This window comes from Microcebus murinus, chromosome 9, assembly GCF_040939455.1.
Source record: "Microcebus murinus isolate Inina chromosome 9, M.murinus_Inina_mat1.0, whole genome shotgun sequence".
NCBI classification, from domain to species: domain Eukaryota; kingdom Metazoa; phylum Chordata; class Mammalia; order Primates; family Cheirogaleidae; genus Microcebus; species Microcebus murinus.
The window spans coordinates 22,725,082-22,747,182 of NC_134112.1; the positions used below are offsets into that span (position 1 = coordinate 22,725,082).

The 22,101-nt window shown below is 48.8% G+C and overlaps 1 protein-coding gene across 1 annotated transcript in view; it reads right to left on the bottom strand.

Moving 5' to 3' along the window:
• Positions 1 to 217: 217 nt before the first annotated feature.
• Positions 218 to 22,101, bottom strand: part of WIPF3 (WAS/WASL interacting protein family member 3) — a 92,542-nt gene continuing 70,658 nt past the window's right edge. Inside the window, exons 5-9 of the mRNA XM_076006337.1 lie at positions 18,136 to 18,879; positions 15,085 to 15,234; positions 14,033 to 14,134; positions 4,309 to 4,385; positions 218 to 2,495 (exon numbers count right to left, since the gene is read on the bottom strand). Coding sequence (XP_075862452.1) covers positions 2,472 to 2,495; positions 4,309 to 4,385; positions 14,033 to 14,134; positions 15,085 to 15,234; positions 18,136 to 18,879 — 1,097 coding nt within the window. The 3' untranslated portion in view covers positions 218 to 2,471. The remainder of the gene's footprint in view (positions 2,496 to 4,308; positions 4,386 to 14,032; positions 14,135 to 15,084; positions 15,235 to 18,135; positions 18,880 to 22,101) is intronic.

Genomic DNA, 22,101 nt, shown 5'->3' on the forward strand with positions numbered 1-22,101 from the left:
GAATGTTTTTTTTTCCCCCTTACCTTGTTTTTCACAAATACCCATGAGGCTAGTCAGCTCAAGAAAGACCTGTTTCCAACACGGTATGTTACAGCAAGCTGTGTAGATAGCCACTTCGAGCTGCCATTCTTAGAAGCCCTCCTGATCCTTCAACACGCTTGGCTTAGATTGGTACCCGTGACCGTCGATGGGTTTTAACAAGGACACGACTGGAAGCATTTTCCACTTATTAAAGTTTATTAGGTACAAAGAAATGGATCTGCAGAGGGAGACATCAATAAATATAAAATACATGTGAAACACCGGGGCAGTCACAGACGACAGTGTCAGTGAGAGTATGTGAGGGTGGCAGGGGACCCGGGGACTCAGATGCCTCCAAGTGTGAGTTCACGGTCAAGAAACCTTCCCGCCGCCTCCGCCCGAGGAACTCGGTGCGCAGCACGAGCTCGAGGGCTGTGGATTCAGTGCTAGGTCTCGAGGAGAGCTGTGATGCCAGATTCCTGAGATTTCTCCCTAATTGCCGTTTCTGGTTTCTGCTCCTTCCTTCCCTCTGTCCTTAAATGGTTTTATTTTTAATTTCTGTCCCAGCCGTACGGAACATGAATGTATAAACACCTCATCAGGGCAGGCAGTCTACTCTGAAGGTGGAGCTGCCTTTGTCTGGAGCCTTCTTAGTCATGATCATTAAAACGTTTATAATTATTCTACACCACTGGGAGGGGCGGTGGAGTGGATGCTGTTATTATCTTTATTAAAAGAAATCCTGACCTTTTGGAAACCTTCTAGAACCAACAAATCAGTTATGCCCCGAGCTGATGACCTGCAAAAGCTTATTTTCCATGGGTTTAGCTGCTGCAATTTGATTTGATCCGTTCCCCAGGGATGAAGGGAACTTGACCCTGGTTCCCTGGCTTCTATCCGGAAGGAGAAAGTGCAGCACTGATGTAGTAGCAAGATTCCATCTCCGCGTTTACTCCGGACAGCCCCTGGGTGTGCGCAGTCACCTTTGCCCAAACCCTCCTAACCATCCGCCTTTCCGGATGGCTTGGTCTGGCCATGAGATCCTGCCTGAGTGGGTTGTTCCAAAACAGACATTTTTCACTGGTCTCCCCGCTCTCCTTCCCAATATCCTTTAATCTACAGCTATTCTGAGCACAGCCCGGGGATCAGTCTGTTTCCTATTTTCTCTCCTTCCTCTGTCACAGCCTTCCCCCACCAAAGACAGGGAGCATTTGGGGTCAGGCAGCAAACAACCAAAACACACTCCAGTCCCTTGCCGGCTCAAGAAAAGAGTGTGAGGGGCAGTCCCAGCCAGCCTGACCCTTCCATGCTCGGGCGGCTGGGCCTGCACGGGTCTGCCCCGAAGAGACACGCCGCCACGAGGGAATGAGCCGGGACCTGTCGGCAGGTGACCCCTTTAGCTCAGGGGGACCAAGTTTTGCCTGATGGGTGGTTCCAAGGTTCCTAAAGGTGGGGACGTGGCAACAGATTTTTGAGGCAGGCATTTCAGGAGCCGTTTCATTCTATACTTCATCAAGTCCTGTTTTCCATGGACATCCCACACTGGAAGAGGGGGCAGCGGGGGAGACCTCTGAGATAGAATTAGCAGTTGACCGTAATAATGAGTTGTGCATGTTTTTAACTTGCAGGGGAAACAAATACCGAAATCTCATAAAGCTGACCTTACCCTGGCTACCGGGATGGGGCTGGGAACTTGGAGGGGACAGGAGGAAAGTGACGGAGACCTGGGCACTAGGGACACTGTAAACAGTAAGAGCATTGGCTACGTGTAGGATTGTTCAGTGACAAAAGGGGCCCTGCGGTCGGCATGGGAGGGGCCACGCCCACTCTAGCCTTTGCTTTGTGATATATTTACATTAGGCAGCGAAAAAACATCCCTGTACTGCAGAACGGAAGCGAGACCTGGCATCTCGTTCTCTGGAGGCTGCGTGGCATTGTCTGGGTGGGGGGACACACTACTTCCTCTGAGCTGCGTCATTTGTAAGGCATTATCTGGTTTGATCTTGCAGTTGCTGCGATGAGAATATAAAATCATGCCAATAAGAAGTCGTGGATACTTCAGACTTTGGGACTACCTGCAAACTAAGGACTCTCTAAAAACGGTTCAGAATCTAGAAAGGGCCAGCCCGCAAGCATATTCACAGTCATGGAATGGGCCTGGGGGTTGGGGGGGCGGGGACAGGCTTCTATCTGTACTGACAGACGAGTGCCAAGATGTAAAAAATGGAAAAATGGTGGGTGTCTTTAAAAATATTACTCAAATAAAAGTCGACTAAAATACTGCTTCGAAGCCCGTGCAAACCACGTATTTACAATAAATGAATGCTCTATTCAGAGCCTGTATGTCAACTGAATTACAGCTGGAGCATGGTGGGGGGGGGTCTGACACGTTCTCCTGGGGGTGCCCGTCCTGCAGTCTGGAACCCAGGGCCTTGGCTTCATCTGTCTTCTCACCGGAGAGTCTTCAGAGCTAACTGTGGAAACAGGATGGAACATCACTGGGTGGGCTTAGAAGACCCTTGCACACAAAAGCCCCCGCCTGCCACCCAGGGCTGAGCACTGCAGCTTCTCCTCACCCGTGCAAGGCTGCCAAGGCAGGGCAGATGCATACACCAGAAGCTGATTCTTGCCCAAGGGGTCACGGTGGAAACGGGATGAAATGGGATATGTAGCTGATGGTATGTGAGGAGCTAATGCTGTCTGATAAACATTTACAGGGCCAAGTATCAGCAATTCATTTGACAGCAATTCGCTTCAAAGAATTTGCTGAAGATCCGGAGTCAAAGCAATGAAAAAGAAAGAAAGGAACCCAAGCCTTCTGGTCCAGGGTTTCCATACACACACACACTGATTACTGTATCCACAAAAGAAGAAAGCGTGCTCAAGGTTATTATTTGCAATGTCCAGAACTCAGTGATTTCTCTGGGCAATTGCTCTGTGTTTCCTTGCAGTGAAGATGAATTCAGATGGGAGACATAAAGAAGATCTTCTTTAATGTGGAATGCCCAAAGGAGACTTCACAGTCCTTCCCTGACTACACTGTTACGGACAGAGATCAAAACCAGCAGTCTCGGGTGATTGAGGTGTGTGCCTGCCACGAGGCTGGGGACACAGCATTGCCACATTGATGGTGAGGATGGCTCTTGTCCCTGGAGACTCTGACATGCCAGGAAAAGCAGTGAAGTACAGTGGAAGGAACTCCAGACAAGAGGTCAGAAGGTGTGGGCATTGTGACATTGGGCAAGTTCTCTTCAGCCTTCTGGAGTGGTTTTCTTTTCTGTAAAATTGGCTTTAAAGGTATCTCTCCAGCTTCCATCACAGGGTTATTATAAAAGGATCAAATGAGATAACATATGCAAGCTAGACCAAAACTGTACAGAGCCAGGTACATACAGGGGACTATGATTATGATTACTACTATATTTTTCTGATCACAGGAGTAATATATTCACTGTAGAAAATTTGGATATTATAGAAACACACAAAGAAGAAAGTAAAAATCAGCTGTAATCTTCTAAAGTGAATGGCTATCAGCAATTTTTTCCTCCAGTTTTTTTTTTTACACCGTTGTCTGTCACACAGAACTCTGAAACAGGAGGTGGCCACTGCAGGACTGAATATGATTTCAAAGAAAACAAAGGACTTTTAAAGCTGAGATCCTATCATATGCAGTGGGGACCTTATCTCTGCCTGGGTCAGGAAACACTTCTGTCCAACTGCCCTGGGTGAGACGAAGGGTTTTTCTCTAAACAATGTCTTATCACCTGGCACCTGTCTGCCTTCCCTTCTAGCTCTGTCAGTTTCTTGTAGCCACCAGGACTTGAACTGCGACTAAAGTTGGTCAAAATCAATTCTAATACTATAGATGTAGGAAAAAACTCCAAAGGTGCTGAAAGAAACCATGTATTCTATCGATGAGAGAGAACAATGACTTATGTTTTATAAACGTTATGAGTTTTTCTTGCAAGCCTTCAGAAGCAGGGCAGACTAGCAATTATCAAGCGATTATTGCTGCAGAAAGATTCTAAAGGGCTCCTGAGTTGCTAAATTTGCTTCTGCATGTGGTGGTGATTCCAGGGGAGCCCCCCATATGCATCCTTCACGACTTTGAAATTATGAGTGTTCCATTCCGGCTTGAAACAAAGGCACACCAAATGGCTTTCCCTGAGGAGAAGCAGTCTGAGGAAAAAGCTTAAGCTGGTTCAGGAGAGAGCGCGCCCTCAGCACTCCTGTGCTCCCTGAGGAGAATCCCTGGTTTTACATTCAGAGACCAGAGGGATGTGTTACCTGAGAATTTCTGCCTTTGATGTCATCAGAGCTCTGCGTGGCTGCCTCGGCCTGGAGCCAGGGGCCAGGTGTACGGCCTGAAAGAAACAAGAACCGTTTCGCTGTCTAGTAGCCCAGGGACTGGCTGTGTACACTTCACAGAGAAACTTTCACTAAACCAACACTTAAGCGACAGCAAAGGAACGAAAGGTAACGTGAGCCCATCCACCCGAAACCTCCAGGCTCCTGGCCCTAGACTGTGTGTTTCCAGCCCCATCTTCTATGTCACAGACCGTGGATGCTGAGGAGTCATGTCTAATACACTTGAGGAGAACAACTTATTAAGGCCTATCATCTGCATGCACGTTAAGAGTTTATTTACTCAAAACATAACCACCATCTCCAGGTCTGCTCAGGGTTTGTTAAAAAGTTGGTTAAAAAAGTTAAGAGTAACTGCTGATATAAGCAGGACTTATATTTCATGAAGATCCAAATCGTTCTCTAAAATATTATGTTTAAATATTACACAATATTTAATATTATGTTTAAACATTACACAACTTATAATGCATATGAATATATTCTCAGTTAAGAATTCAAAGAATACCAAAGAAGATAATGAAGAAAACTCTGAAAGTTCCTCTGCCTGTCCCTCCCCTAATCTCAATTTTCTATCCCAAGTTACCACGGCAAAAAGTTTAGTGTTTATCCCTCCAGATTTTTTTTTTCTTTTTGGCATTTACTTACATATATCTGCATGTATACAGATACATGGTTTGGTGGGTCTACCCAAGTTTTTTTTTTTTTTTTGAGACAGAGTCTCACTTTGTTGCCCAGGCTAGAGTGAGTGCCGTAGCGTCAGCCTAGCTTACAGCAACCTCAAACTCCTGGGCTCAAGCAATCCTGCTGCCTCAGCCTCCCACATAGCTGGGACTACAGGCATGCATCACCATGCCTGGCTAATTTTTTATATATATTTTAGTTGGCCAATTAATTTCTTTCTATTTTTTTATAGTAGAGACGGGGTCTCGCTCTTGCTCAGGCTGGTTTTGAACTCCTGACCTTGAGCAATCCGCCCGCCTCGGCCTCCCAGAGTGCGTGAGCCACCACGCCCGGCCTACCCAAGTTTTAAATCTACATTCCCAGGTGTTCCAGCCAAATGGTGTCTCCTGGGATCTCTTCTGCTGCATTTGGTACGAGCCTTTTCTGTTTCTGTCCTGAACAAGACATTAAATAACTGTGTCCCAAAGTCCCCAGAACAATCCAAAATTGCTGTGCTACTTAAAAAGCAACAAGAAAAGCACAAATGTTCATCACAGAAAATTTAAAACAGGCCAGGCGCAGTGGCTCACGCCTGTAATCCTAGCTCTTGGGAGGCCGAGGCGGGCGGATTGCTCAAGGTCAGGAGTTCAAAACCAGCCTGAGCAAGAGCGAGACCCCGTCTCTACTATAAATAGAAAGAAATTAATTGGCCAACTGATATATATATAAAAAATTAGCCGGGCATGGTGGCGCATGCCTGTAGTCCCAGCTACTCGGGAGGCTGAGGCAGGAGGATCGCTTAAGCCCAGGAGACAGCTTGCTGTGAGTTAGGCTGACGCCACGGCACTCACTCTAGCCTGGGCAACAAAGTGAGACTCTGTCTCAAAAAAGAAAAAAAAGAAAGAAAATTTAAAACAATGCAAAACAGATAACCTGTGTTTAACAAAAGTTTTTAGATAGTATAGGGTTCAGCATCATATGATGGCATGCTAAGCAGCTGTTTGAATGTTTACAAAGACTCCTTTTGGGGAGATGAAACTGTATAAATAGAATGACCTCAACTATTTTTAAAATTCATCAAAAAACCCATAAATAATATACTAAAATGTTTCCTCCTGGGGGGTAGAATTACCATTTTATAAAAAACTCTTTAAAAAAATGCTTTTCAAATTTTCTTCCATGAACATATGTAAGTCATCAATAACATTTTTTAAGGTAAGGTGCACGTTTTTTAACAAACTATCATGTAGAAGGGTCTCTGAGACTTTTAAAACATTAATCAAATGGGCACTGTCATTTTGTTTAAACATTTTTTAAAATTAATGAGTGCACCTGTTCTAGAATAAAGACATTTTGGACCAAAAGACATAGGCAGTGCCAGATTTTTGGCCAGTTTATTGACTGAGTAAAAAGTAAAAAGACATTGATATACAGCCCTGATCTTATGTCATATGAGAGGATAACCCTGGAAATAACTGTTCTTAGATTTAAGAAACTCCTGTCTTCTACAGAAAAACCTTCTAGGCCAGGGTTTTGCAACCTTGGCTTTATTAACATTTTGGGCTGAATAATTCTTCACTTGGAGTCTGTCCCGTGTGTCACAGAATGTTTAACAACATCCCTGGTCTCTACCCTCTAGATGCCGGTAGCATGTCCACACCCACTTGTAACAATAAAAAAATGACATTGCCAAATGTCCCCTGGGGGGAAAAAAATCTTCCCTGTTTGGGAACCACTGGGCCATAAAACAGGCTTCACCATAGGTAAGCAGTTCCCACCAGTTTTCATAAATATGATGGGAACAATAGCACAGAGGTTAAAAACAGAAAGGCAAACTCTGTATCTCATTATAATGAAAAGAAAAAATTCATTGCTACTAGAAGTGAGTGGCTGGGACTTAGTCAGGGTTATTAGAGTACTTTTAATCCAAGTATCTCCTTAGAGGGATTTTCCCTTACGAGATGCCACTAGAATCTCTTAGAACTCAAAAAGTAGAGCCATACTCTGCTGAGGGAGCCCTTCACACACAGGCTGCTTTCCCACAGAAGGGCGTTCCAAAGTCACCAAAACAGTGGCGCTTCCAAATTCGTGGCACCGTAACTCCTAGTCAGAAATAGTGTTTACCTCTCTGCCCAATCTCAAGCGCCCACTGCTCTTCCAGAGCAGACTGGGTGAACGTCCTTACTGTCTGCCGTAGACGGACGGCCCCTCTTCCCTCCCGTGAAAATAGTTACGGGTACAAAAGTGGTTGAAAGAGCCGCTTGGGACAGAACTCCTCTCCACTGAGGGGCTTAAAGAAGAAAAGTGCTTGGGCACTTGGGGGTCCAAGCTGGCTTCCAACTTTATTTTTTGTCATTTGTAAATCAAGCAAGCCCTGTATCTGTTTTCCAGGCACAGAGAGATTTTCATGTCAGAAAACAAAACATCCATTTTGTAGCCGGGCATCCAGAGGATGAACGCCTGTGCAGGACTTGGAGAATGTCCCGAAGGATTTAGGAGCCTGGCTGGCCGTGGGAGCAGGGTCTCTCGGAGAGCCTGGGTAGGACGCCCGCCAGCTCTAGGGTGTGGTTCCTGTGGGCCAGGAAGGGGGCTCTGGGGAAAGGTGGGCTCCTGTGAGAGGCAGAGCTAACTGTTGGCTGGCTCTGGGCCAAAACTGCCTGTCCAAGCCGCGGTCCATCCTGGCATGAGATGAAGTGACAGTGACAAGGTAGGCAACGTGGTGGGAGCACTGGGCCGGGAGCAGAGAGCCTGGCTCTGGCCCCTGCTTGGCCACAGCTGTGAACAGGGGCAGGTTTCTTCAGCTGTATATGCAGGAGCTGGGCTGGACAACCTCAAAGGGCCTTTCCTGTTCTTACATTGGAAGCTTCTTATAATCTCTAAGTGAAGGATGGGACAGGTTTTATTGGAAATGTACCTTCCAGATCTACACCTTAGGAATTGCACATCCAGCCTTTTCCCTCATTCCCCACTGTTGTCGCTGTGGTAGTTCAGGCTGGTATGTGAGCCACTCCTTCCTCACCCGTCCCGCCTCTGTAGAGAACTGAGCCGCCCAGTCCCTGAGACAGTCACCCTGCAATCCCAGGGTCTCACTGTCCTCTCCATAGCTGCTCAGACCAGGGCTGGGCTAATTATATTCTCTCTCCCAATAACTTGTGATCTAAAAATTAATTTTAATGATTATTAAAAGCAATGCACATTTATTATAAAAACTTGGACAATGATTAGCAAAGAAGAAAATGGAAATCACCCAGCATTCAACCACTGAGTGATGACCACTTTTAATATTTTGGTATAGGCCTGGCGAGGTGGCTCATGTCTGTAATCCTAGCACTCTGGGAGGCCGAGGAGGGCAGATTGCTCGAGGTCAGGAGTTCGAAACCAGCCTGAGCAAGAGCGAGACCCTGTCTCTACTATAAATAGAAAGAAATTAATTGGCCAACTAATATATATAGAAAAAAAAATTAGCCGGGCATGGTGGTGCATGCCTGTAGTCCCAGCTACTTGGGAGGCTGAGGCAGGAGGATTGCTTGAGCCCAGGAGTTTGAGGTTGCTGTGAGCTAGGCTGACGCCACGGCACTCACTCTAGCCTGGGCAACAAAGCGAGACTCTGTCTCAAAACAAAACAAAACAAAACAAAACAAAACAAAAAAAATATTTTGGTATACATAGTTCTTAGTCTCTTCTATCAAATTCTCCTTTTCTACATAGATATACAAATTATATTTAAAAAAAATTTGGATTTTACTTTATGTACCTTTCTGTATACTTTTTTGATATTGCTTTTACTTAACAAGTTAGTGTAAACATTTCCCCATGTCACTAAATATCTGACAGTAGTGTTTAATGGTCACATAGTACTCCATCATGTGGCCCTGCCTTCATTTCTTTAACACCGTTGTTGGAGTTTGTGCTATTTCCAATTTTTTCACTGCATAAATGGTTTAGCAATGCATGTATGAAGGAACGTTTTTATTTATTAATTCAACAAGCATTTATGGAGTGTCCACATGCCTTGCTCCATTCCAGGGGCTGGAGACTAGCCAGTGAATGAAAGCTGAAGCGGTCTCTGACATTTAGGGCCTTCCACTGTACTGGGGAGACAGACAAGGGCCAGGCAAATAAAATCAAGAGGTGATAAATGCTTTGAAGACAATTAGAAAACTGTGTGAAGAGAATAAAAAGTAACAGGGCAAAGAAAACTCCTATTTTGTGAAGGGTGGTCAGGGAAGAACTCTCTGGTAAGGTATTGCTCCAGTCTGAATTGCGTCCCCACCAAATTTGGATGTTGGAGGCTTAATGCTACTGTGAGGGTATTTGGAGATAAGGGTTTATAGGGGATAATTAGTCTTAGATGAGGTCATCAGGGTGGGGCCCATATAAACCATGACACCAGAGAGCTTGTTTTCTCTCTCTTCACCCTGTGAGCACACAGTGAGAAGGTGGTCCTCTGCAAGCCAGGAAATGGGCCTCTCCAGAAACAGAACTGGCTGGCACCTTGATCTTGGACTTCCCAGCCTCCAGAACCATGAGAAAATAAATTTCTATTGTTTAAGCCACCCAGGCTATGCCACTTTGTTATGGCAGCCTGAGCAGACTGAGCTCAGGTATCATCTGATCAAAGATCCAGAGGAAGTGGGGAGTGAGTCACATGGATATCTGGGGTAAGTGTCTCACAGAGAAGAAAGAACATATGCAAAGAGCCTGGAGGCATGAGTGTGCTTGGAATGTTCTAGAACTTTCAGGTGTTGTTGGAGCCAAATGAGGTGAGAGGAGAGCAGTGGAAGGGAATGGGGGTAGTTCATGTAGATCTTGAGTTGTGATGGAAATTTCCAATTGACTTGGAGCAAGAAGGGAATGCACTGAAGGGTTCCGTGCAGAGAGTAGCATGGCTGGGCCTGGGTTGTGGACAAGCCACCCGGGCTGCTGCGTGAAGGAGGGGAGCCTGTTAGCAGGTTCTGGCGGCAATTTGAGTGGGAAATCCACAGTGGCTTAGGCCAGGGTGGGAGTGGCAGAGGAGGCGAGAGGGATCAGATTCAGATGACTCTGAAGTATTTGGTGTAACAAAAAAACAGAGGTGCAGTCAGTGTGCAGGGGAAGAAGGGAGAGAGGGGGCGGCTGGGACGCTAAGTGAAGCAGTGCTTCAGAAGAAGGGAGTGACAAGCTGCAGCTAATGCCTCTGCCCACTGGACGTGGCAGCGTGGAGGTGCACTGGTGGCCTTGGCAAGAGGTCTTGCCATGGCTTGGAGGGGAGAAGCCCTGGGAGGACGCAGCTCTGGAGAGGACAGGATGAGAGGAAGCAGAGGTAGTACTGGCTAAAAGAGGAGCAGAGAAATGGCGCAGGGACCAGAGCAGGTGGAGGGAGGTAGTTCATAGACGACAGCATTGTTACAGGTTCAGAGAAACTAAGGAGTATCCCGAGAAGACAGCAGTCGTGGTGAAAGAGTGGGATGCTGGGGGTATGGTCAGCACTCGTAATCAGGCTCGCAGAGGTTCTAACCCCCCAGTTGCCTTCCTCCTGCTGGCAGTGTGTTCTGTCTACAGGTTCTCTCAGTCTTGGGACACCTAATCCTTTGATTTTTATGACACGAACTACCCAATGCTGTTAAAGTTACTGCAGTGCCTGGTGGAGAAGTTTCACTGCTAATGGAAAAATGGCAGCTAGTTTCACTGTAAGTGCAAAGTGACTATTTTAAAGTAGAACTTGGATCACATATGATACCACCTCACGAGTGCAAGAATGACTACTATAAAATAAAAATAAGATAAAATAAAAAATAACAAATGTTGGAGAGGACGTGGAAAAACCGAAACCCTTGCATGCTGTTAGCAGAAATGTAAAACGTGCAGCGGCCATGGAAAACGGTGTGGAGTTTCCTCAAAAAAATTAAAATATAATTACCATATGATCCAGCAAGTCTATTTCTGAGTATTGGAAACAAGGACTTGAATGGCTATTTGTACGTCCACATTCATAGCTGCATCACTCACAATAGTTAAGACGTGGAAGCAGCCCAAGTGTCCATCCATGGATTAATGGATAACAAAATGTGGTGTTATCCATAGAATGGAATATTATTTAGCCTTAAAAAGGAAAGAAATTCTGACACATGCTACAGCATGGATGGACCTTGAGGACATAAGCTAAGCAAAATAAGCCAGTCTCTAAAAAACAAATACTGTATAATTGCACTTATATGAGGTGCCTAGAGTAGTCAGATTCACAGAGACAGAAAGCAGAAGGGTGTTGCCAGGGGCTGGGGGAGAGGGCAGTGGGGAGTTATTCAGGACTTGGGATGTAAACAGAATCATGTTTAAATTTGGCCACTATCCTGCAGAACTAGCTGTGATGGAGATGGTTTTGCTGGGAACACCAGAATGAAATCACCTGTTTGGGTATCTGTCTCCCTCCACCCCTTCCTCCACCCATGATGTGAATTTCTTTCTTTCTGTTTTTTATGTTTTTGAGACAGAGTCTCGCTTTGTTGCCAGGGCTATAATGAATGTCATGGCATCAGCCAAGCTCACAGCAACCTCAAACTCCTGGGCTCAAGCGATCCTCCTGCCTCAGCCTCCTGAGCAGCTGGGACTATAGGCATGTGCCACCATACCTGGCTAATTTTTTCTATATATTTTTAGTTGGCTAATTAATTCCTTTTCATTTTTAGTAAAGACGGGGTCTCGCTCTTGCTCAGACTGGTTTCAAACTCCCGACCTTGAGCGATCCACCCACCTCGGCCTCCCAGAGTGCTAGGATTACAGGCGTGAGCCGCTGTGCCCCGCCGGGAAGAGATTTTTAAGAATCTGCTTTTCCCTGTCCATAAACTCTCTGCATTAAGGACGGATGACAAGGTATGCTAAGCTCCTAGAACAGTGCCAGGTACGCACAATGGCGCCCCCAACAGTCTCCGTCATGGTACTGTAGTTTCACGTTTTCACTGACAGTTCTTCCCCTGCGTACAGATTCAAGCTCTAACGCCTCAGAAGGGACAGAGCATCCTTCCCGTTAGGGGGCACACTTACGTCCCTGTCCCCGTGTTTCCGTGTGCAGGTACCTCCCCAGGGAGGCGTTCCCTAGTCTGAGGGAACCGGCCACGGCCACGTGAGGCCTGGCCCTGCCGGTCGGTGCTGACACCCGGCTGCCTGCTGACCGAGGGGCCTCCGCTCCGCTCTCCCTGCCACGTGGGAAGCCCTGTGAGGCAGGCTCTGGGACTGCAGGGGAGGCCAGCCTCTGCTTCCTCATGCGTGCGTCGCCCTGCCTGGGGGAGTGAGTGACCCTAACTCCGGGCTGTAACAATAGGAAATCTGCTCTTGCTGAACCCCACAGGTCTGATTCCTGTGAATAATTCACCAGATGGGAAAAAGGGTGTTTTATATTAACATCCCCCCAGCCTAAAGCTCTGGCAGACTCACCTAGCCAGGCACCTTGTGCTCTGAGACACCACATGGGACGATCGTGCTGTCTCCTGGGTTCGTCCTGTCCCCAGCCCGCGTGCCTCCCCACCAACAGCACGGTGGACCCCACCACCCACCCACCGCCCACCAGTGCCCTCAGCTCTCTCGGTACTCACTGACTGAGACGCTCCCATCGCGTCACAATCGTTTCTCTCACATCCCTCTCAGGAGTGTGTGCGCTGGGGGCTTGGTACAGGGGACCCTGTTTTCTTTTCTTTTCTTTTTTTTTATTTCGACATATTATGGAAAGGGGACCCTGCTTTCTACACTTGGCAGCCTCCAGTGCTCACAGGACAGCCGCCGCAGGACAGGCAGTTCATGCCATTTGTTGAACTGAGTGGGAGTGAGAGACGGACACGGTGCCTGTCTTCTTCTAGCGCTGTGTCTTCACAGGCGCCCTAAGTGGCCGGACCTCCCTCCGTCCTCCTGTGTACTGCTCCCCTCTGTCTCCTTCTCAATCCAGAGCACCGGCAGTCACACGTTATTAACAGAGCACACAAGGTCACGGCTCTCTAACTGTGCAGTCCCACGGGCCAGCGGGCAAAGGCTGGCCCGGGCTGACCCGGGAGGAGCCTACCGGAGCAGAGAGCAGGCCTCGTTCCCTCTGCTCTGCAGGAAGCTGAGTGCTGCAGAAGGGACTTCCCCAAGGTCTCTCCGAAAGGAGCAGGTCAAAGAGCAGGGCTCCCAATTCCTGGTCTTGGGCTAACCCTGGACACTGATGGCTTTCTACTTGGGCCCACAGATGTCTGGGGTGGGGGGCCACAGTTAGGCTGTGGGGCTGGAACACATCTGACCCTCACCCCATATTGTCGACTCTGTCCCAGTTTTACTGGCTCCTGCCCAAGCGGACTGGCCCAGCAGTGGACAGGAACCAGCTCCTGTTAACTAGCGCACAGCCCTGCCGCCTCTCCCACTCGGAAGGCTGAACAGGTAAGCCAGGTGCGGCCTCTCCTGCAGCCTGATCACACCACGAAATCAGGAGGCGGCAGGCCCTCCCCGGGCTGTGATTCACATGGCTGCACACTGGATTCACTTGGCAGCTTTCAGAAATACATCTGCATCCCGCCCTAGCCTGGCCTTCAGGCTTTTTAAAAGCTGCCTAGGTCATTCTAATGTGTAGCCAAGGTTGAAAACCATTGATCTAAGGACATTCTCCATTTCGTGGTTTGTAAGTATTCTCGACTGGGGGGTTTCAGGTTCTTCCCCAGCTATTAATACAAAGCTCCTGTATCTCATTCTGCTGTTGTTTGGGGGTGTTCAGTTCCCTTATCAAAAGCCCCAGAGAGGGTTGAGTGGTAAATTTAGGCATCCAAATCTGATGCCAAACAGCTAACCTTGGTGTTCTGTGAAAAACCTCTAAATGAACCCTTAGGTATCAAGGCAAATAAATGCTCTGAAACTTCCAGAAGTATGCACAGCACTACATCCTTGTAGCAGCACAATGAAACGATGGCATCATCCTTTAGACAGTCTGTGGCCAGTCAGTGCACACCGAGCACCTAATCTGGGGTCTTATCAAGGTGGTACTTACTTCTGGGGATCTTGCTGGGGTAAATCTTCTGGCATGGTTTATACTCATCCGGAGGGGGGAAGTCTTCCACAGAATGGAACGTGAATTTGGACTCAAAGTCATCTGCACACACGGGAAATGGTAAGGTTTACTTAGGTTTCTGTCACGACCCCAGAGCACACAGGTTACTCTGACTGAATACACTGAGTTCTGTTTGCCTGCTCAGAGCATGGAGTTTCATGGCAGGCCATTCCCTGAAGATGTCCGTCCACCTCTGGTCTTATTGGTTGGCTGGGACCAGGGGAAGCAGGAAAGGGGAATCCACAGTCACTCCCCATCACCCAGCCCAACGCACCCCAACACCACCATAAGGAAGCTGCCACAGGGGCAGAAGTGGCACAGGCCTCTCCAGGGTCCAGAGTCAGAGGTAGGGACCCTGGTGCTCACAGGGGACCAGCAAAGTCCCAGCAGCCTGAAGCACCTGAAGAGGGGGCCTGAGTCCCCAGCTTGGCTGGAGGGAGGAGTGTCCCCTGTGGGCCCCAGGCTCCCCCCACCAGATGGCTTCTGCCCTGAGCTCCTGCTGGCAGGAGCGGAAGGGTCTTGTGGCCCTTTCATAGGCTGAGTCCCTGTTTTGTGACCTGGGCCTTGTGTCTGACACTAGTGCAGCAATCGAAAGGGATCCAAAGATTCTGCGGCCTCACTCACATCTGACCCCAGGTGACCTTCCTTCCTACCTCCATATTTTTGCTCTAATGGTCCCCTGCCTGGTGAGCCTTCCATCTATTCCTTACCCTATCCAAGTCACTCTAGTCTTTCAGGCTATGCACTGATTTCCCCATGAAGACAGACAGACAGACACACACACACACAGAGCTGAAATGCTGGTTTTCTTCTTTTTCTCTAATGTGAATCAGAAGGCTAGAAAGTGGGCCCTGGAACTACCCAAGAAGCCTTGAGAGAAACCCTGCGTAACAGAGGCTGTGGGCTTTTGGGCGCCAGAGTGAGAATCACGCACCCGGGACTGATAGTGCTGTGGCTGGCGAACTCTGTGCAGAGGCCGGGCCCGCACTCACCGAGGATGTGCAGGCTTCCGTTTCGTAGCTGGCCTCCGGGCTGCTGTGTCGGGGTCCAGGCTGGGGCCTGCTGGCTCTTGCTCGAAAGCTCTGTGGTGGGTGATCTCGCAGGGGGTGCTGGGGGTGGATTTAGCTTTCCACCACTGGTCCCTTAAGAGAAGATGATGGTGCATTCAGATACAGGAATGGGGATGGTTGACGCCATAACCTTATGTGAGAGGGTAAGGATTTGAATCTTGGGATGTATTATGATACCACGAGTAAAAGGGCAAAGTTTGGAGCCAACCTGCTTGTCAATGAACTGCAGTTCTCTCCTTGGGATAAGTAACATAGCCTTTTTGTGCCTCAGTTCTCTCATCTGTAAAATGGGAGTAATAATAGTACACATACACCTCCTAGGGTTACTGAGAGGTCAAATGGGTTGATTGAAGTCGAGCAGCATGTAGTAAGTACTCAATAAATATCAGCTTCTGTGATGATAACAGTGATGGTCCTCATCATCAGACCTCATGGCCCAAAGCAGGTGAGTGACGCAGAGTCATAAGAATGGGAAGGGCTATCTTTGAATGAGGCCCAGAGGGAGGAAAGAAGGAGGAGCTGGCAGGGGCTCATTCCTACCCTCGAGTCTCTGCTCACACTGGTTCTCCAGCATCGCAAACCCTCATTTCTCCGTCCAGCCAGCCTAATCCAGCTTGCTCACAGGACCAAACTCCAATCCAACCTACTTCCTCAAGCCCTCCCTGATCACACTGGGGAGAGGCTCACTCTCTTGCCAGTAATTTCCCGCATGGCTCACTTGGCAATCAATGACCTGCCGTCTTGGCACATCAGTGCAGGTATGCCACTGCCGCTTACTTCTTCAGAGATATTATTGCAAAAATCACTTTGCTTCTTGAAATGGTGACAGTCACACCACGATTATCTGTGCCAAGATGTTTGCAATTATGATCTCCTTCTCTTCCCAAGATGGGCAGAAATTACCCTTATTTCGAACATGGACAAACCAAGTTTTACATCTGAAGACCCCAAAAAGAGGTCAGACAAATGTCCCTTCCTGACCTGCAGCTGCTGCTCTGGAGCCAGGGAAGACGCCTGGGCTCCAGGTCACCTGCCATCCTGGTGCCTCCTTTCCCTTCAGCATCCACTAATGTTCCTTTCTCCTTCCCAGGCTCCTTCCTCTCCCTTTCTGCCCTTCCCTTCCTGGGCACAAGGACTCATTAGGAATTTCCTTGCTCCCATGAGCAGGCTACATGGGAGCAATTCACCCTCTTCTGGACAAACAGCTTCTCTGCGCGATAAGGAAATAACGCTGGTAGAGCCCCACTTACATGCAAGGCCTTTATGCACATTTTCTCATTTAATATTCCAAACAATCCGATGTGAAAGGTGGTGTTATTATTCCCATTTGGCAAATGAAACAAAAAAACCCATGAAGATTAAAAAAAAACAACAAAGAAACAACTGGCATGAGGTTCTATAGGAGTGGGTGGGGAACCCAGGATTTGCACTCAGAGCCCTCTGAATCAAAAGCATTTTTTTTTCACCTCCCCATGAACGTTTAAAAATGAGAAATATCAGAAGGGGCTCACCAGTACAAATGCTGGCTCTCTTGGTGACCAGTCAGTTGAAAGGAGAACGATTAAAACTTTATCTCTTGTGATCAAGAGTCTTTAAAAGATCTTTGCCCTCTGTACCAGGAATTCCCTTTAAGAAACTTATCATTTAAGAAAAAAATCCAAAATGTAGACTGAAATTTCTATTGGAAGTATTTCTTGCAATATCACTCATGCTAACAAAAAATAGAATCAAAATTAGATATCTAACGCTGGTAACATGCAGTATACTGATTATCATATTAATATACTTACAAAGAAATTTTAACAGTTTGACAAAATTGCTTTTAATATTAAATAAAAAACCCCACAAAACCGTATGTGCAAAATGGTATTAAATATATGTACCATGTAAACATGTACATATATTCAGAAAAAAAAATAAAGGAAACATATCCAAATGGCAGTTTTCATCCCTGGGTGATGTAATTGTTATGGGTGATTTCAATTCCCCTCTATTTTGTTCTACGAGCTTGTATTGTTTTTAATTCAAGAAAATACGTTTAAGAAACTTTCTGCATTAAGAGAGTTCCTGAAAGACAAAGAAGGGTGTGTCTGAGTGCAGGTGTGGCTGTGTGTGTTTATGAGCGTCTGTGTGCGTGGACGTGGGTGTGTGTGTGAGTGAACGTGGGGTGTGTGCATGGACGTGGGTGTGTGTGCGTGCACGTGGGGGCGTGCGTGGACGTGGGTGTGTGTGCGTGGACGTGGGTGTGCGTGCGTGGACGTGGGTGTGTGTGCGTGCACGTGGGTGTGTGTGCGTGCACGTGGGGGGCGTGCGTGCACGTGGGGGTGTGCGTGCACGTGGGTGAGTGCGTGCACGTGGGGGGCGTGCGTGCACGTGGCGGGGTGCTTTCCATGCAGGAGGGCAGGCGAGGTGAATGAAGCCTCACCACTCCAGGAACCTGGGAAATCCGTCATGGCCATGTACACTCAATTCAAAATCGTCTGTGCTGGAGATGTGAAGGAATTGTTTTTAATATTTAACATCGAAATACAGGCCTGCAGTTTTCAGTTACAGACTCAAGTCTGTGGCGAAGCTGTGAAAAAGGCAAACCCAATCCACTGAGGGCCGGTGGGGAGTCGGGCTGGGAGCCAGACCCGAGGAACTCAGGTGAGAGAGAGGAAACAGAACTGGTTCTGGAAACAAACCACACCCACACCCTCCACCACCTTGGGGGGAGTTGATTCGAAGTCGGAGGATGACAGTAAAAATAATAACTTGTCTGGAGCCCACTGTTGCGGGGCCTGTTCCCAGCGCCTTGTGCGTAAGAACTCAATCCTACAACAGCCCGAGGAGGCAGGAGGAACTAGTGCCAACTATCCTCATTTCACAGACGAAGAGAAGGGAGCACAGAGAGGCTACGCGGTTGCCTGGGGTCACACAGCTAGTGCAGGCAGGGGATCCCGACCCCGCTCGCCCGCCCCGGGCGCCGCTCACCTGGGCCGCGGCCGTGCCTCTTCTTCTGCAGGAGCGCCGGGGCGCCGGGAGCGGCGGGCGGCGCGGGCAGGGTCTGCGCGCCGGCCTTCGGCGGCTGGGCCTGGAAGCTGGGGGACTTGGGCGGCAGCGGGGGCGGGGCTTCACTGCCGCCGGCGCCCGGCAAGGGCGGCGCGGGCACCGCGGCCCTCGGGGAGCACGCGGCGTAGAGGGGCGGCGGGGGCGGCGGGGCGGGCGGCTCCGGCCCGTCTTGGGCGGGGCTGGCGGGCTCCGCGCTGAGCCCGGGGTACCCACAGGGCGGGAGGAGAGGGAGCGGGGGCGGGATGGGCGGCAGGTGCAAGGGGGCTAGCTGAGGCTTTGCCGCCTTGTCGCCGACAACGGAGGCAGGCGGCAGTGGAGGTGGGGTCGGGGGAGGTGGCGGTGGAGGAGGCGGAGGCGCGCAGGGGACAGGGGGTGCGACCACCGGGGGGTTCCCTTTGGTCGGTGGGCCAGACGGGGACACCAGCGGAACTTTGACCGGGGAGGACGAGGGCAGGGGTGGGGGTAAGGGCGGGGGAGGTGGGGGCAGGGTGGGAGGTGGCGGGGCGGGCACGTTGGGACGAGGAGGGACTGTCCTGGCGGCGCCATGCGTCTCGGAGGCATTGCCTAGCCTGGGAGAGGCAGGGGGGTTAAGCGGGCCGCTGATGGATTTGGTGGGAAGTCTGGGAGAAGGCGCTCGGGAGCCAGGGCCCTGCCCTGTCTTGGTACCTGGAAGTGAAACAAATTCTGGGTTAGCTGGGAAGGAGAACCCCCAAGCGTGTGGGCGGCGGCACTCAGGACACCCACGCATGCCGTCAGTGAGCTGCATGGTAGACTGCTTTTTCTGCATATCCACTGAGACGCCTCGGGTGTCACAGCTGTCACACGGGAGGGCCAGCTGGACCAGCCCCAAGGAGCTGTCCTCCTGTAAGACAAGCCCAGGTGAGGCGATCAGCCTTCCTATCCATGCCACCTCTGCTCTCATCTGCCCAGGGGTATCTAGGCCTCCCAGCCCAGGGCACAGGACCGACCCCACCTCCTTCGCCCTTCCTCATCTCAAGGCCACCCTCTCACTCCCTGCTACCTGCTAGGTCCATCAGCCCCTCTGCTCTAGTCTGGATCCTCAGGTGTACCAACCACTAGTCCTGGCTAGGGACTCACTCCCAGAATTCTGTGAACAAGGACTTTCTTTGTTTCTGCACTGAGAACAGAAAATTCATGATTCCCTGAATATGTAAGGTAAGTCAGGAAGGGGGGCATTTGCCATTGGCAATCCAAGACCAATGACCTTGAACCTCCCAGTTCCATGGCTAGGAGAGAGAGCTACAAGTAGAACTACTATTTGATCCAGCAATCTCATTACTGGGCAATCTACCAAAAAAAAAATGACATTCTATAAAAAAGACATGTTCACTCGAATGTTTATAGCAGCACAAGTCACAATTGTAAAGATATGGAAACAACCCAAGTGCCCATCAATACATGAGTGGATTAATAAAATGTGGTTTATGTATATCATGGAGTTCTACTCAGCCACAAAAAACAATGGTGATCTAGCACCTCTTGTATTATCCTGGATAGAGCTGGAAACTATTCTACTAAGTGAGTATCACAAGGATGGAAAAACAAGCACCACCTGTACTCGCCATCAAATTGGTATTAACTGATCAACACTTAAGTGCACGTATAGTAGTAACATTCATTGAGTGTTGGGCAGGTGGGGGGGGGAGGAAGGGATGGATATATACATACCTAATGGGTGCAGTGCACACCATCTGGGGAATGGAGCTTAAGAGCTTGAAGCTCTGACTTGGGTGGGGCAAAAGAAATATGTGTAACCTAAACATTCGTACCCCCATAATATGCTGAAATAAAGAAAAATAAAAATACATATAAACTTGGAAAAAACTTACGCTAATTCCCAAGGGGCTGGCTATTTCCTGGTCTCCTGGCTTTCTCACCCTCTAGATCTTTCACTGTACCTGCCCCAACTTAATTCAATGCCTCTTTGAATTCAGCAACAGCAACAAATTGCTCATGGTCATAAGCATTTCTGTTTGGCACACTTCACAGAAGACTAGGGTGGGGGGGTCCCTGGAAGGGGCTCTGCACTCTTTGCACAATATTGTTGGTTCTCACCCTTTTTTCTCTCTGCCTTTAAGAAAAAAAAGAGTTCCTCTTCCTCTTTACTACATAGAAGTTCTGTAGCCATTGATTAAATACATCCTTGGAGTATCACTGTTCTACTCAGGAGGCATATTAAAATATTTCCCCCAAGTAGAGCATCGTTCCTAAAAGAAATTCTGGGGAGTACATGGTTCCCTATTTTAGCACCCCTATGTTTTATAAGCCCCAAAATAGCATGTGGAAAACACTTGGAAAAATGGGGGCTTCTCACACCTACAACTTCCTGGGTGCTGCAGAATAGGAAATGCAGCAGCACTCATTTCAGATCCTAAACCTCAGCATCTAAGGGGGTTCTGAGCTTTTCAGAGCCTGCCGCTCCAGTGCGCTTACCCAAGCAGATGCTAAATCACCCTAAAGCACTTGATGTGAAAGCCAGGCCAATCAAAGCAAGGCATGACAGAAGCGACTGGGGGCTGACCAGGTGGGCAGGACCTCAGTTATCTATTTTTCCAAATGGGAGACCCTCAGGCTATGATGTGACAGTCACCTGGACAACAATGCTATGGAGTGGCTATTCTTATTTATTTATTTATTGAGACAGAGTCTTGCTTTGTTGCCCAGGCTAAAGTGAGTGCCATGGCGTCAGCCTAGCTCACTGCAACCTCAAACTCCTGGGCTCAAGCAATCCTGCTGCCTCAGCCTCCTGAGTAGCTGGGACTACAGGCATGCACCACCATGCCCGGCTAATTTTTTCTATATATATATTAGTTGGCCAATTAATTTCTTTCTATTTATAGTAGAGACAGGATCTCACTCTTGCTCAGGCTGGTTTCGAACTCCTGACCTTGAGCAGTCTGCCCACCTCGGCCTCCCAGAGTGCTAGGATTACAGGCGTGAGCCACCGCGCCCGGCCTGGAGTGGCTATTCTTAAGGTAAGGCAGTGACATCATTATTCCTCTGTTGAGGGTTCTCTTTGGAGTGATTCCAGAAGAGATAATGTCTTGGCTGACTCGATTCCCCTGGGAGTCCAAGGCTGAGGTGCCAGAACAACTGGCTGACCATGACCAGGAGCGGACGGACCTACCTTGCCTTTCCAGGGAAAAGATCATCTACCTGTAACTCCAACGTTAGACATTTCACATGATATCTAAGGCAGGTGTCAGCTCAGATCCCTGCCTAAAAGTTCTCAAACCTGTTTCCATAGTGCACAGAGGTGAGAGGGAGGACCCAGGCAACTCTCTAAACAAGGCTAGGCCAACCTAGATGCCTGGTTGTTGAAGGAAAGTTAGAGGGCTAGTAAGTATGAAAAACGGAATAGAGACTACCCTTGAATAACACATCCAAACTTTTTAAGTGACTGAAGACACCATGGATCCAAGATTCAAAATCCTTCCAAGTGAGTCAGTTGAAAGAACAGGATTCTCCGCTTACTGTGCAGCAAGCCAAATGAGAAATGTGGGCAAGCCTATTTGTATCCTAACATGACAAGCAAGGGCGGCCCAAATCCTTGCTCAGCTTATGGTCGCGCCCACTTTGGGATGAAGGTGAGACCCACGGGAGAGAGAGGAACTGAGGGCACACGTGCGGGCCGGGCGAGGGAAGCAGGCAGGCTAGGGCCAGCAGAGCGCTCTCAGAGAGCCAAGGGGGTCTGGCACCTGTAATGCTTGTACTCTGGGAGGCCAAGACAGGAGGATCGCTTAAGCTCAGGAGTTTGAGGTTGCTGTGAGCTACGATGGCACCACTGCATTCTACCTGGGGCGACAGAGAGAGACTCTTGTCTCAAAAAAAAAAAAAAAAAAAAGAAGGAAAGGAAAGGAAAGGAAA